Genomic DNA, 13,661 nt, shown 5'->3' with positions numbered 1-13,661 from the left:
ACATTTGAAAATCTGTGATGGATGTTTTCTTCCAACATAATTCCAACTCATGTTAATTTATGTCATTAAATAAAATAATAGCACTCCTGTTTAAAAATTGTTTAAGTTTTATATATTTTGGAATATGTTTCAGTACTCCAATATGTTTTTTTTCCAATACCACCAAGTAATTGTCTAATTCTCAGTAGACACTAACTGGATTTCCTACAATCGAACTAAATTTCGATGCTATCTAACTAAAGATATCATCAAATCCCACAGGTTAAGGGCTCAGTCTCACAAGACTGCCCCACTTCAAACACCAATTGAAAATCCACAGATTGTTACCTAGCTTCTGATTGACTGGCTATAAGTCAGAGGTTCCCATAACCCCTCCTTAGGTTCGATTATTTTTCTAGAGTGGTTCACAAAACTCAGAGAAACATCTACTTATGTTTATCAGTTTATTATAAAGGATAACGATCAATAGCCAGATGAACAGGTTCATAGGGCAAGGTCTGGGAGTGTCCTGAGTACATGAGGTTCTTTCTCTGTGGACTGGGTGCTCCACTGTCCTGCCATGTGGATGCATTCACCAACCAGAAAGTTTGTCAAATCTCATTGTTCAAGAGCTTTTATAAAGCTTAATCTGCATTCAGCCTCTTCCTTGAGGTCAGTGGGTAGAGGTAAAATTTCCAACCCTCTGTTCCTTGGTCTTTCTGGTGACCAACAGCATCCTGAGACTACATAGGAACCCAGACTAAGTTACCTTATTATAAACTCTGGTGTAATGACTAACATAAGGTTCCTGTCATTTACCAGGTCTTAGGAGCTTTGTGCCAGGAACTTGGTCAAAGATCAAATAAATTTCTTATTATATGACAAATACAAAGTGGAATATTTAGCATTTAGTATTTATTTGAAACATAAGTCTTTTCTTAATGCAAGAGTGAATGATCCATATAAACTTACTGTGTTAATTAAAATATTGGTATTTAGATAAGCCTGAGTTGCCCATTATTTTAGGTTCTCTCTGAACTTCTCTAAGAGGAAAAAAGTTCAATGTAAATACTTATTTTGTTTTTTGATGTATAATTGACATATTAGTTTCAGGTGTACAAAATAATTTTTGATGTTAGTATATATTGAGAAATAATCACAATAAGTCTAGTTAACATCTGTCACTGTACATAATTACAAATATTTTTTCTTGTGATAAGAATGTTTAAGATAAATTTCTTAGCAACTTTCAAATGCACAATACAGTATTATTAACTATAGTCACCATGCTAAACATTACATCCCATGACTTATTTATTTTATAATGGAAAGTTTTTATCCTTTGACCCACTTTACCCATTTCATCTATTCCCAGGCCCCACCTCTGGCAACCACCAATCTCTGTATCAATGAGCTTGTTTTTTTTATTTTTTAACTCCTCATATAAGTGAAGTCATACAGTATTTGTCTTTCTCTGCCTAACTTATTATACTTAGCATAATGCCCTCCATGTCCATTCATGTTGTCACAAATGACAAGATTGTCTTCTTTTATGGCTGAATAATATTCCATTGTATATACATACCACTTATCCATTCATCCATTGATATACACTTAGGTTGTTTCACTATCTTGGCTTTTGTAAATAATGCTTCAGGGTGCATATATCTTTTTCGAGTTAGTGTGTTTATTTTCTCTGTGTAAATCCCCAGAAGTGGAATTGCTGGATTATATGGTAGTTCTATTTTTAATTTTTTAAGGAACCTCCATATTTTCCATAGTGGCTGCACCAATTTACGTTACCACCAACAATGCTCTGGATTACCTTTTCTCCATATCCTCGCCAGTACTTGTCTTTTTAATAATAGCCATTCTAACAGGTGTGGGGTGATGTCTCAGTGTGGTTCTGATTTACATTTCCCTGATTACTAGTGATGTTGAGCATTTTTTCGTTCACCTGTTGCCGTCTGTATTTCTTCTCTGGAAAATGTCTATTCAGACAGATTTGCCCATTTTTTAATCATTTTTTTTTCTCTTGAGTTCTGCAAGTTCTTTATATATTTTGGATATCTACCCCTTGTCAGATATGTGATTGGCAAATATTTTCTCCCTAGGTTGCCTTTTTATTGAGTTGGTTTCCTTTGCTCACAGATGCTTTTTATTTTAATGTAGTCCCACTTAATTTTGCTTTTGTTACCTTTGCTTTTGCTGTCAGATCAAAAAAAATCATTGCCAAGACCAGTGTCAGGGAGCTTACTGCCTATGTTTTTTTCTAAGAGTTTTACAGTTCAAGTCTTTAGGCCATTTTGAATTAAGTTTTGTATGTGATGTAAGATAGTGGTCCAGTTTCATTCTTTTGCATGTGGCTGGCTGTCCAGTTTTCCCAGTACCACTTATTGAAGAGACTGTCCTATCCCCATTGTTTTGTCTTAGCTCCTTTGTGGTAAATGAATTGATTATATATGTGAGTTTATTGATGAGTTCTCTATTCTGTTCTATTTACCTAATCTGTTTTTAGGCCAGTAGTGTACTGTTTTGATTAGTATGACTTTGTAATATAGTTTGAAATCAGGGAGCATAATGTCTTCAGCTTTGTTACGCTTTCTCAAAATTGCTTTTACTATTTGGGGTCTTTTGTGATATACAAATTTTAGGGTTATTTGTTTTATTTCTGTGAAAAATGCCATTGGAATTTTACAGGGCATTGCATTGAATCTGTAGATTACTTTCAGAAGTATAGTTATTTTAACAGTATTTCTTCCCCCTCAGAGGAAATTTTTATGTGTCCATGGGAGGAAGTGAGTTCAGGATCATCTTACGTCACCATCTTGAACTGGAACCGATATTATTGTCTTGTAAAAATACATATTGTTCTTTGATTAAATCCCAAGTACATCCTACTTTTCCAGTTTTTCTAATATATGTTTTCTTTATATGTATCTGTTTTTTTGTTTAACATTTTTAGATCATTGATACTTTTACCTTTAGAATTTTCTAGAAAATCAATTTGACTTTCAGTCATATTTTGCAAAATATAGTGAAATCACTAAGTAATCTCCATTCGAATACATTTCTGGGTTAAATGTTTTTCTCCATTTCCTCTGTGAAGATACTGATTGACGTCAGTAGAGTACTCAAAACTCAAATGTGACCTTTCTGTTCACTTCTAGTGACAAGCTGAATAGTATGTTTTCTAAAACATTTTTCTTTTTTATGGAAACCAAAATTTTCTTTTGGGGGTTCAAGTTTTATCAATTTATATATTTAATTTATTTACGTAATTATAATATCACCTGCCATAAACAGATTCCATCTATAGCATCCGACCATTGCTTTATAAATTTACTCCTAAATTCTAATCTAATGTTTCTCTTGTCTTTCTCTTTAGTTTATATAGTAACCCAGGTGGGATGCCTCCGTATGCCTCTCAGGGTTTTCCATTTCTTCCTCCATATCCCCCACAAGAAGCTAACAGAACTATCAGTGCTTTATCTGTTGCTGACACTGTTTCTTCTTCAACGACAAGTTATTCAACAGCCAAGCCTGCTGCACCTTCATTTGGCATCCTTTCAAATCTACCGTTACCTGTTCCCACAACAGACACTTCAGCTCCGGTTGGTATCTTCAGTTATCTATATTTTGTACCCTTGAAACATTCATTCAGTTAACAAACACTTATATGTCTCCTTGTGCCAGCACAAGTTAGGCACAAAAGATAAAAAGATTAAATCACATTTGCAATGCAAGTAACAGACTCAAGATAGATGACTAGTATATAATCATATAATTGTAAATAAGGCACTTCCAGTAGAGTAGAAGAAATAGTCTGGAGTTATGGTGAAGACACAGTTTAGGGAATGGTCAGTTCCCAGGGGCCAAGGTGGAACTAGAAGGGATGTCTTTAGAAAAAAAAAGTGATTCTTTTTTTTCACCACTTTATACTTAGTGCCTCAAATCATGCCTGATACATATATTAGGTGCTCAGTTAAAATGAGGCTGATGAAGGAAGGAATGAATGAATGAATGGTGAGTGAATTCATCTTTGAGGCAAGATTTTGATACATGGTAATGAATTTGCTAGTACGACAAGGGGTTGTTTAGAGCATTCTTTGAAGAGGCAATAGCATTAACAAGTGGGGTAAGCATAAACCAAATGGCATATTTGTGAAGCTGCCTATAAAAGATCTCTCTGGTTCTCACATGGGATTTAGGCAAGGGTGTAAGAAGTGATCACATAGGAGAAGCAGACCGTGGAGGGTCCATTATATCATGCTAATGGCTTCAAGTGTCCCATTGGTTTCAAAATTGTACATTCTTTAATTAGCTGATAACTTACCATGTGGGATATTACTTGAAGCAGAGACTAATATTTGTGCATAAAACATAAAGTGATTTAAAAACCTTCATTTTTAACCCTTAGTGAATATCACCAATAGTAATACTTGTAAAGCCTTATTATATCTAACTTTACTAGTTTTAGCATTTGTAATAATTCAGAGTATAGGCACAAGTGGACTTCGTTTTTCTAAAATCTTTCACCATTGTATTGAATATTATGAACAAACTACAGTTAATAGTATAAACAGAATTACAAGAGACCTTTTCATGGTTCTTTAGTTTTAAAAAATCATCTATATTCAAACAGCAGATACTCTATTCCTTATCTACCCTGTTGTCTCATTGAACTTACTTATGGAACTATTCAGACTTTTGCCAACTTACTGTTTTCCTATACTTAATTCCTTTGAGACAAATTGTGTGTGTGTGTGTGTGTGTGTGTATCCACACAGATAATTCTTCACACTTGTCACAGATGTCCTTAGATTTATTTTACAATCATGAATGTGCCCAAGAAAGAGAATGTGCATATGATCCCCAAAGACAGGTAAGTAAGGATAGTGTAAACTGAGAAGATGAAGAAGTGATATTGAAAACAGTTATGGGAAGTAGTACATTAAAAATTACTTTCGTAGGTAATCAGCAGTTATAAAGATGGCTGAAATTTAATGACATTTCAAACTCTTTTTAGATAAGCCAAAATGGTTTTGGTTACAAGATGCCAGATGTCCCTGATGTATTTCCAGAACTCTCAGAACTAAGGTAAAAAACTCGGAAAATAATGTTGGTATTCGTTGTCTGTTTTGTTTGTAAATACAAACCAAATTATCGTTTTCATATCCATATTAAACAGAAATATTTTTTAAATGCTCACTGCTCCTAAATTATGGTTGTCTTAGTGGGGAAGTTTTATAAATCCGTTTTATGTCTGTAGGTTGTATTTACTGAGTGACAAGTACGTACTCAGGGATTTTTATAGATGCTAGAAATGATATAATAGTCACCAGGATAACAATATCCTTTCTCTTGTGGATTTATAGTCTAATGAAAATTATTTCTGAATACATTATCCCTGGAAATTTCAAAATATATTTTGGCCTATATTAGACCTTTTCACTGTTCCTTTAGTAGATAGAAGTTTGTACATAGAAAAATAAAGTTCTCAAAGTAATAGCAAGGTGTTTTTACAGAGCCAAATTTATTCAAATTTCTGGGAAAGAAGTTTGTAATAGTCAAGTTTAAGATACCATTATTCATGGAACAGTGCTTCTTTAAGATGCACCATGAAAAAACATGTTTTGTGGCCACTCAACTTTGGGAAGCATTGCATCTTTTATACCCCCATTGAGGGTTTACAATACTCATAAAGCTGCTATTACTAAGACTGCCGAATGCAATTTTTTAAAAAAGTTCTTTTTGTCTTTAGAATATATCCCACAAAGATGTACAGCCAAAAAAAAACTACCCATTAGAAATTTCATAGTTAAAAAAAGAAAAGTTTAGCTTTATTTGACCCAGTGTTTTACAATTATTTTCAGAAAATAGCGATTTCTTAATTTCTGCTAATAATTAATTAATGAAGGTTTACAGCATACCTCATAAATGTTAAGTATTTATATGCATTATGTAATGCTTGCAACGCCCTATGAAATAGGTACTATTATTCCCATGTTATAAAAGATTCTTTTTTTTCGTTCTTTTTTTAAAAAAAAAGACTATGTAAATGTCAAAAAATACAAAAAGGTGAACTTCTTTGCGTGTCTTGTTCATATACCTACCCTTTTTTCAGCTTTGTTTGAGGAAGTATGGGTATGGGTCAAGATTATTTTAAACCAAATCCCAAATATTATATCATTTCCACCCATAAATTCTTCACTAAATTTCTCCAGCGGGTAAGGACTTTTTTTCTTTACCATAATCCCAATCCACATCATCATACCTAGTAAAATTAATGAAAATTCTTTAACATTATCTCATTTCCTCAGGATCTTAATAATCAAATCTTTTTGTTGGTAGCTTATTTGAATCAGGATTCAAAACAAAATCTAGCTATTTCATTCGAAGACTGTATCTCTGATGTTTTCTTTAATTGTGCACCATTTCTCCCCACCTTTGTTAATATACATATACCTACACAGATTTTATACACACTATGTATACATACATACATATATATGCATAAACACATAAATATACATATAATATATGTAAATTATACACATTATATTATTACATATTTATTGAAGAAATAAGTTATTTGTCTTGTAGATTTTCCCATATTTTGTTTTTGCCTGATTGCATTCTTGTGGTACCATTGAAGATATTCCTCTGTTTCCCATATTTCCTTTTACTGGTGGCTACATCTAGAGGTTTGACTAGATTTAGGTTCAATTTTTATTAAACCATTGCATTGTACACCTTTAACTTATACAGTGTTATATGTCATATCTCAATAAAGCTGAAAAAAGATTTAAGTTTAAATCGTTTGGCAGGAATACTTACATCATAATTAATGCAAGTTCCTATTATATCACATAAGGCAGTAATGATGTCTTATTGTTCTATTTTTAGTGACATTAAGAATTAAACAGGTTCAAACACCTTACATTATTGACTCTCAGTTATTTCATTAAGAGTTGCAAATGTGATTTCCTACTGCCGGAATGAGCCAGAATTCTATGAAGAACTTTCTTAAATAAACTACTTAATTTTATTGAAATACACTTCATACAGAAAAGGCAAAATAAATACTTGACTTTTTTCTCTTTGTCAGTTTTCAATATCATGAGTTGATGCACACGCAGTCAACAAAGGGAGAAGGCAAAGATGCCATGGGCTCATCATGAACATTTCTTTTCCCTGATCTCAAATTAGCCATTTCTTTGAAAGCCACTTTTCCTTTTCCAAAATAACAATACCAGTATTATTACTATGATTATTAAATGTAGGATAAGGTTTTGTTCATTTGTTTTTGTTTTTTACACTTTTTTTGTCCTTAGGATATATCACACCAGAGATGTACAGCCAAATACTGTTTTTTAAAGTCTCTGCAAATAATACTTTACTGGATGATTATGGATGATTATGTAACTTAGTAAAAACAGGTTCTTTTATTTCCATTTGCTTTGAATTTTAGAGACTGTTATTTTCTTTAATTTTGTTTTTTAACCATATAATGCTTTTATATGAATCCATAGTCAAAACTAAAAGATAGGTTTCATCCCAGTCACATCTATCCAGTTGTCTCTTTCACCCTATGGATACTGATTTTTGCTTTTGATTTAGCCTTCCATGCTTACACATGTGCACATGTACAATACACACATCTGTTATTATGACGGCCATATATCTATTAGCTAAATAGGCACACAGGTTAAAATTGGGAGGTTGTTAAAGCTGTTCATGCACCCTCGTCTTCATAGTGATTTGACACTATATTCAGATTACTTTATGTTCCATTGTGACTGATGCTTTATTTGCTTTTAAGGTTATAATTTGCCTCCTTATGTATGTATATACATAAAAATAGATACTTCAAAAATTATTTAGAACCTTATCAGCTGAATGAAACTGAAAATCATGAATTATAATGAAGAAAAACTCTATTACTGATATTTGTTAACATATTTTTTCTGTTGTGTTTTAGTGTGTCACAGCTTACAGATATGAATGAACAGGAGGAGATATTACTAGAACAATTTCTTACTTTGCCTCAACTAAAACAAATTATTACTGACAAGGACGATTTAGTAAAAAGTATTGAGGAGCTAGCAAGTATGTCTTTCCTTACTTCTTAAATTTCCTAAGAAAAATATGATTTTCACCTAGAAATAAACCAGAAATTTATCTTACAGGGAAAAATCTCCTTTTGGAGCCCAGCTTGGAAGCCAAAAGGCAAACTGTTTTAGATAAGGTGAGTTAGTTATCATTTTGAAGAAATCCATGTAATTTAAAAATAGAATTAAACATTTTAATTTTCTCTTTTAGTATGAATTACTTACTCAAATGAAATCTACTTTTGAAAAGAAGATGCAAAGGCAGCATGAACTTAGTGAGGTAAGATTGTTTAGCTCTTTTCCTTTACCATAATTTTTAACCTTAATATGTATGAGCCATATTCTTACTTTCATTATAATCAAAAAGCATTTATTAGGTGTCTCACTTTATAAGGCATGATACCTATAAATGCAGATGAACAACACTCAATTATGAGGCATTATAAGTCATTTGTGCTCATGCAAGAGCATATTTGTTTCCAAAATAGAAAAATGTTGAAAGTCCTGTATATATAACTTTTCTGGGAAAGTAAAGCCAGTTTAATTCTTGTAATAAAATCTTAACAACAAAAAACTTTAACTTTATACTCATTAGTTAGCTTATGTATAGATTCCTTAAATGAAAAGTAAGAAAATTGAAAAATATATTAAAATATATAAAGTATAATTCACCATAAATGATAGATTTTATACTGGAAATCTAGTTATACAAAAAATCAAAAGCATTTTATTTCGACTCACATTTCTGAAAAAAATCTTTAAAAATAAAAAGAATAGAGAATATAATGTTTATATCTCATATTGGTAATCAGCATCATAATTAACAATATTCTATTATCTTTAAAATCAGGAATTCCAGAGGTAAAGTCAATATAAAATAGAAATAAAACAACAGCAAAAAAAGATGGTAAAGGAGAATATAAATTTATAATGATTTCGGATATGGTCATCCTTTAGAATAAAAGAAATGAGAAATAGGTAACATTGAGCAATTACTGTGTGTTTTATATTATCTAGGCTATTTACATACATTGCCCATTATACCCTCAAAATCCTATGAGGTATGTATTGTTACTATTTATCTGTTTTACAGATGAGCAAACTGAGGCACAGGGATATTAACTACTTTCTCTGAAGTCATGTAAATAGAAAGTGTGTGTCAGAGTCAGGAGTCAAATGTAAGCAGTACTCCCTCACTCTTAACTAGAAAATCTGAGAGAATCAACTGAAATACTTTTAGATGCACATTAAAGCTTAGTAAATGCTAAAGAAACTTTTCACAGTAGTCAGTATCATTCCTTATACAATCTCTTAGTAAACTAAGGTAGAAAGTAATTCCTTAATTTGATTAAAAAATACTAGAAACAACAGCAAAGAGCACATTGAATGACTAAACATTTCCAGGATCCCATTAATGTTAGGATTAAGACAGTGATACCCCAGTATCACTGCTATTTAACATTGCTTGGGAGAGTCTGGCCACTGCAACACGACAAGAAAAGGTATAATGTAAAAGATGAAACAGTTGTTTACAAAAAACAAACAAACAAAAATACTAACAAATTGAGAAAGTTATTCTCTAGATTCCAGCAACTGTCAGTGCAAAATGAAGTAGAGAAAAAAATTCCTTTACAATAACAACAAAATTCTAAAATACTTAGAACCGAACCCAATGAAGTAAGTTAGGAAACTTTACGGAATGACATAAAAGAAGACTTGAGTAAATAAAGCATCAAATAATCATGGACTGAAAAGACAGTATTAATAAAGATTTCATTTTTCCCAAGATAACTTAAAATTTTAATATACTTCCAATCAAAATCCCAAGTATTTTTTATTTTGACAGAATCTAAAGTTCATTTGAAAGACTAAATGGGTAACAGTAGTCAGAAGAGCTCGAATAACAAGAAAGAATGAGGAAGACCTTTCCCAATATCAAAATATATTTTAAAACCACATTATTTAAATAGTAGAATAGTTTTGTAGGAAGAGAAAAATAGTTCAATAGAACAGACTATGTAGTTCAGAAACACACTCATGTGTATATGTGTAGTTAGAAAAAATTAAGGACTTAATTATATAATTGGCAGTCCGTTTAGAAAAAAAAGATTCTTATATACCATACATGGAAAGATACTCGAGAGTATTTAAGTGGAAACAATAAAATTACGAATGGCAACTATCTCCTAGGATTCTTTTTAAAGATTTTGGTGATGAAATCCTTTCTAAGCATGATACGATAGGCAGAAGCATAAAAGAAACTGATATATTTCAAAGCTATATGTAAATTTAAAACTTGAAGATCATAAAGTCAGATGTGAAGTAAAGAGAACAAATATGGCATATATGACAAATATTAATGACAGTGGTTCATAAAAAGCACTTATAAATAGGCAAAGGAAAGAAGAAGTCAGAATGTCCAGTAAATATTTTGATGTAACAGTTATTCTGTCCCCCTGGACCATTTGTATAACAATTGCTTGAAGTGATTCTTGAAATGCTTAAAAACAACCTTGATTCTTAGACTCTTCTCTAGATGTGCTCACTCAGAATCTCTGCATATGATAAATCTTTTGTACTCTAAAAGTATGGAAACCACTTCACTGGACTGTTGGTGCTATAAGTGCAGAAGCCTGTCTACTTTTAGTCCCTCAGAGTACCCCATACCTGGTCCAGTGCTTGGCACATAGTAGATACACAGTAAATATTTAATGAATAAATAAATGGGAACATTTGAAAAGATGCTCAACCTAACAATAATAATAAGCAACATACCATCATCTGTGTGATCCAAACTTGTATAATAGACAACCGGTGTTTGCAAGAGTGATAAGAAAATAATGTGTTCCTGTACATTCCTGTGTGTGTGATGTATAACAATGAGATACCACCTAATAGCCACTAGAATGACAATTCTTAAAATAGCTTTAGTTCCTACATTTAGTTCTTTGATCCATTTTGAGTAATTTTTTATATATAAGGTAAGGTAAGGTTCGGCTTCATTCTGTATGTAGATATCCAGTTTTCTCAGCACCAGTTGTTGAAGACTGTTCCTTCCCCCATTTGAATGCTCTTGGCACACACATTGGAAATATTTGACCATATACGTGAAGGTATATGTCTAGGCTCGCTATTATATTTATCTGTATGTCTCTTATCGCTAGTACTACAGTTTTGATTACTATAGCTTTGTAATAGGTTTATAAATCAGTATGAATCCTCCAATTTTGTTCTTTTTGAAGAGTGCTTTGGCTATTTGGGGTCTCTTGAGATGTCATATGAATTTTAAGATTAGTTTTTCTATTCCTGCAGAAAACTTCATGGAGATTTTTATAGGGGTTTAATTAACTCTAGATCATTTTGAGTAGTATTTTTAACAATATCAAGTCTTCCAACTCATGAACACGGGCTGGAAATTTTCCACTTAATTTATGTCTTTAATTTCTTGCATTGTTTTGTAGTTTTAAGTGTACAAGTCTTTTGCCTCTGGTTAAATTTAATTCCATTATTTTTGTCATATTCTCTTCATTAGAAGCGAGTCACTAGGTCCAGCCCACACTCAAGGGGAGGGGAATTGTACAAGGGCAGGAATACCAGGAGATGGAGTTCATTGGGGATCATCTTAGAGCAGGGGTCCCCAACATCCAGGCTGTGGACCAGTACCAGTCTATGGCCTGTTAAGGAACCGGGCCACACAGGAGGTGGTGAGCTGCGGGCAAGCGAGTGAAGCTTCATCTGTATTTGCAGCTACTCCCCAGCCCTAGCATCACTACCTCAGCTCCACCTCAGATTTTTGGACATTAGATTCTCATAGGAACAGTGGTCCCTGGTGCCAAAAATGTTGGGGACCACTGTCCTAGAGGGTGCCTACCACAATTATCTTATTGCTAAATGCCCAAAAGAGGACAGTGATTTGCCCAGTTTATCTCACTTAATAGTTTGCAGCCAATGGATTGGTTTCTGTTGTGTTAGGTATCCACCCCTATTTCTAAAAGCTGAGGGCCCAGGTGGTAGCAGATTTCCTCCAGAAGAGACTATGCAAGGCATATAATGAATGCTTCTCCATACCTCTGCCTCATTTTCTTTCTAAGGAGTTTTTCTGAGTGTTATGAACTAATATAGTATTTGATTTTTTTTTTTTTCAGAGCTGTAGTGCAAGTGCCCTACAGGCAAGATTAAAAGTAGCTGCACATGAAGCTGAGGAAGAATCCGATAATATTGCTGAAGATTTCTTGGAGGGAAAAACTGAAATAGACGATTTTCTCAGTAGCTTCATGGAAAAGAGAACAGTATGTAATACTCTTTGGTTGAGGACAAGTGAAGCGTAATACCAAATTAAGTATTTTCATGAGTAAAAAAAAAAAATGTTAGCACATTATTGAGCGGGACTCTTAAGTGCCATGAGAGGAAATTGAAGAGCCTCTGTTGGGAATGATAGCAACATCCTACTATCACTTTAAACCTGCTTATTGTGAGTACACAAGCAGGTAAATCAAATAATAGTTTTGTCTCAGAAATGATAGTGTCTGTATCATTCTGTAGTAAAGGTAATAAATCATCATGAGTCTCATCTTAATAGTTGTAATACACTCCTGAATAACCTATTTCACAAGTTATTCTAAAAGAGAGTAATCAACAGAGATTTAAAAAAATTTTAATATTAACATTCTAGATTAGTTTCTGTTTTATTGTCATTATATTTTAAGAAAAGTCTGCTTAGCAGTTTGCTGCCCTTTGATAGAGTCCTAAATATTTTCATAATTTCTCTGAAACATGACTTTTAAAAAATAACCTTTTGTTACTAAACTTGGTAAAACGTGTGCTAAGTATATGCATATCCCCTTAAAGAAGGTAGGGCAGATTTTATTATCCCCATTTTCCGTGAGAGAAAATTGAAGTTCAGGCACACTAATGACTGTATTATAGCATTAATAAGGCACTGATTTTTTATCTATTGTTCTTTGGTACTATATAACTGTACCTTCAAGTTTTTGTTAACCTTCATGATTAACAATGGTAGGATTTATTTCATATTTTTAAAACACGGATATTTGATATTATTTAATCCAAACTGATATAAAGGATCAGAATTTGTTTTATACTCTCAAACTTTGCAGGAAACAGTTATCTTACAAACAAAATTTTTTTTAATTATTAAATTCTGAGCTACCATAAACATTCGAAACTTAAATAATGTCAACAGGTTAAAGAATCTTACTTAGAATTGCATCATAATGTAGGAAGTAGTAGGCAAATTATTGGAGAAGTGATTGTTACTTTAAATAATTTATCTTCTAGATTTGCCACTGTAGAAGAGCCAAGGAAGAGAAACTTCAACAGGTGATAGTAATGCACAGCCAGTTTCATGCTCCACTATAGGTAAATTGTATTCCAGAAGGTTTGAGTCTAGGCTATTGCATGACTGTTCTTTAATAGAAGTGTTTACTAGTGCCTGTTCAGCCAGCTTAAAGTATAATAGTGTCATTATAGCTATTGTGCTATACAACTTATAGAATATTTTGTATTATATGTTAAGTATAATGTTATTTACATAAGCATATAGTAAGT

General features: G+C 32.4%; 1 protein-coding gene across 2 annotated transcripts in view; it reads left to right on the top strand.

Moving 5' to 3' along the window:
* The window catches only part of VPS37A (VPS37A subunit of ESCRT-I), a 32,978-nt gene that overhangs the window by 17,155 nt on the left and 2,162 nt on the right, over positions 1 to 13,661 (top strand). The window contains exons 5-11 of one of the 2 annotated variants that reach the window (XM_039839315.1): positions 3,368 to 3,593; positions 5,009 to 5,079; positions 7,964 to 8,091; positions 8,172 to 8,230; positions 8,305 to 8,373; positions 12,239 to 12,382; positions 13,392 to 13,433. In XM_039839315.1, coding sequence (XP_039695249.1) covers positions 3,368 to 3,593; positions 5,009 to 5,079; positions 7,964 to 8,091; positions 8,172 to 8,230; positions 8,305 to 8,373; positions 12,239 to 12,382; positions 13,392 to 13,433 — 739 coding nt within the window. Of the gene's footprint in view, positions 1 to 3,367; positions 3,594 to 5,008; positions 5,080 to 7,963; positions 8,092 to 8,171; positions 8,231 to 8,304; positions 8,374 to 12,238; positions 12,383 to 13,391; positions 13,473 to 13,661 lie in introns of both variants that reach the window. The other variant, XM_039839314.1, reaches the window with a different exon arrangement.

Source organism: Pteropus medius, unplaced genomic scaffold (assembly GCF_902729225.1).
Source record: "Pteropus medius unplaced genomic scaffold, Ma_sr-lr_union100, whole genome shotgun sequence".
Taxonomy (NCBI): Eukaryota; Metazoa; Chordata; class Mammalia; order Chiroptera; family Pteropodidae; genus Pteropus; species Pteropus medius.
Note: the sequence above shows the minus strand (reverse complement) of the source record. Positions and strands in the feature narration are given on the sequence as shown.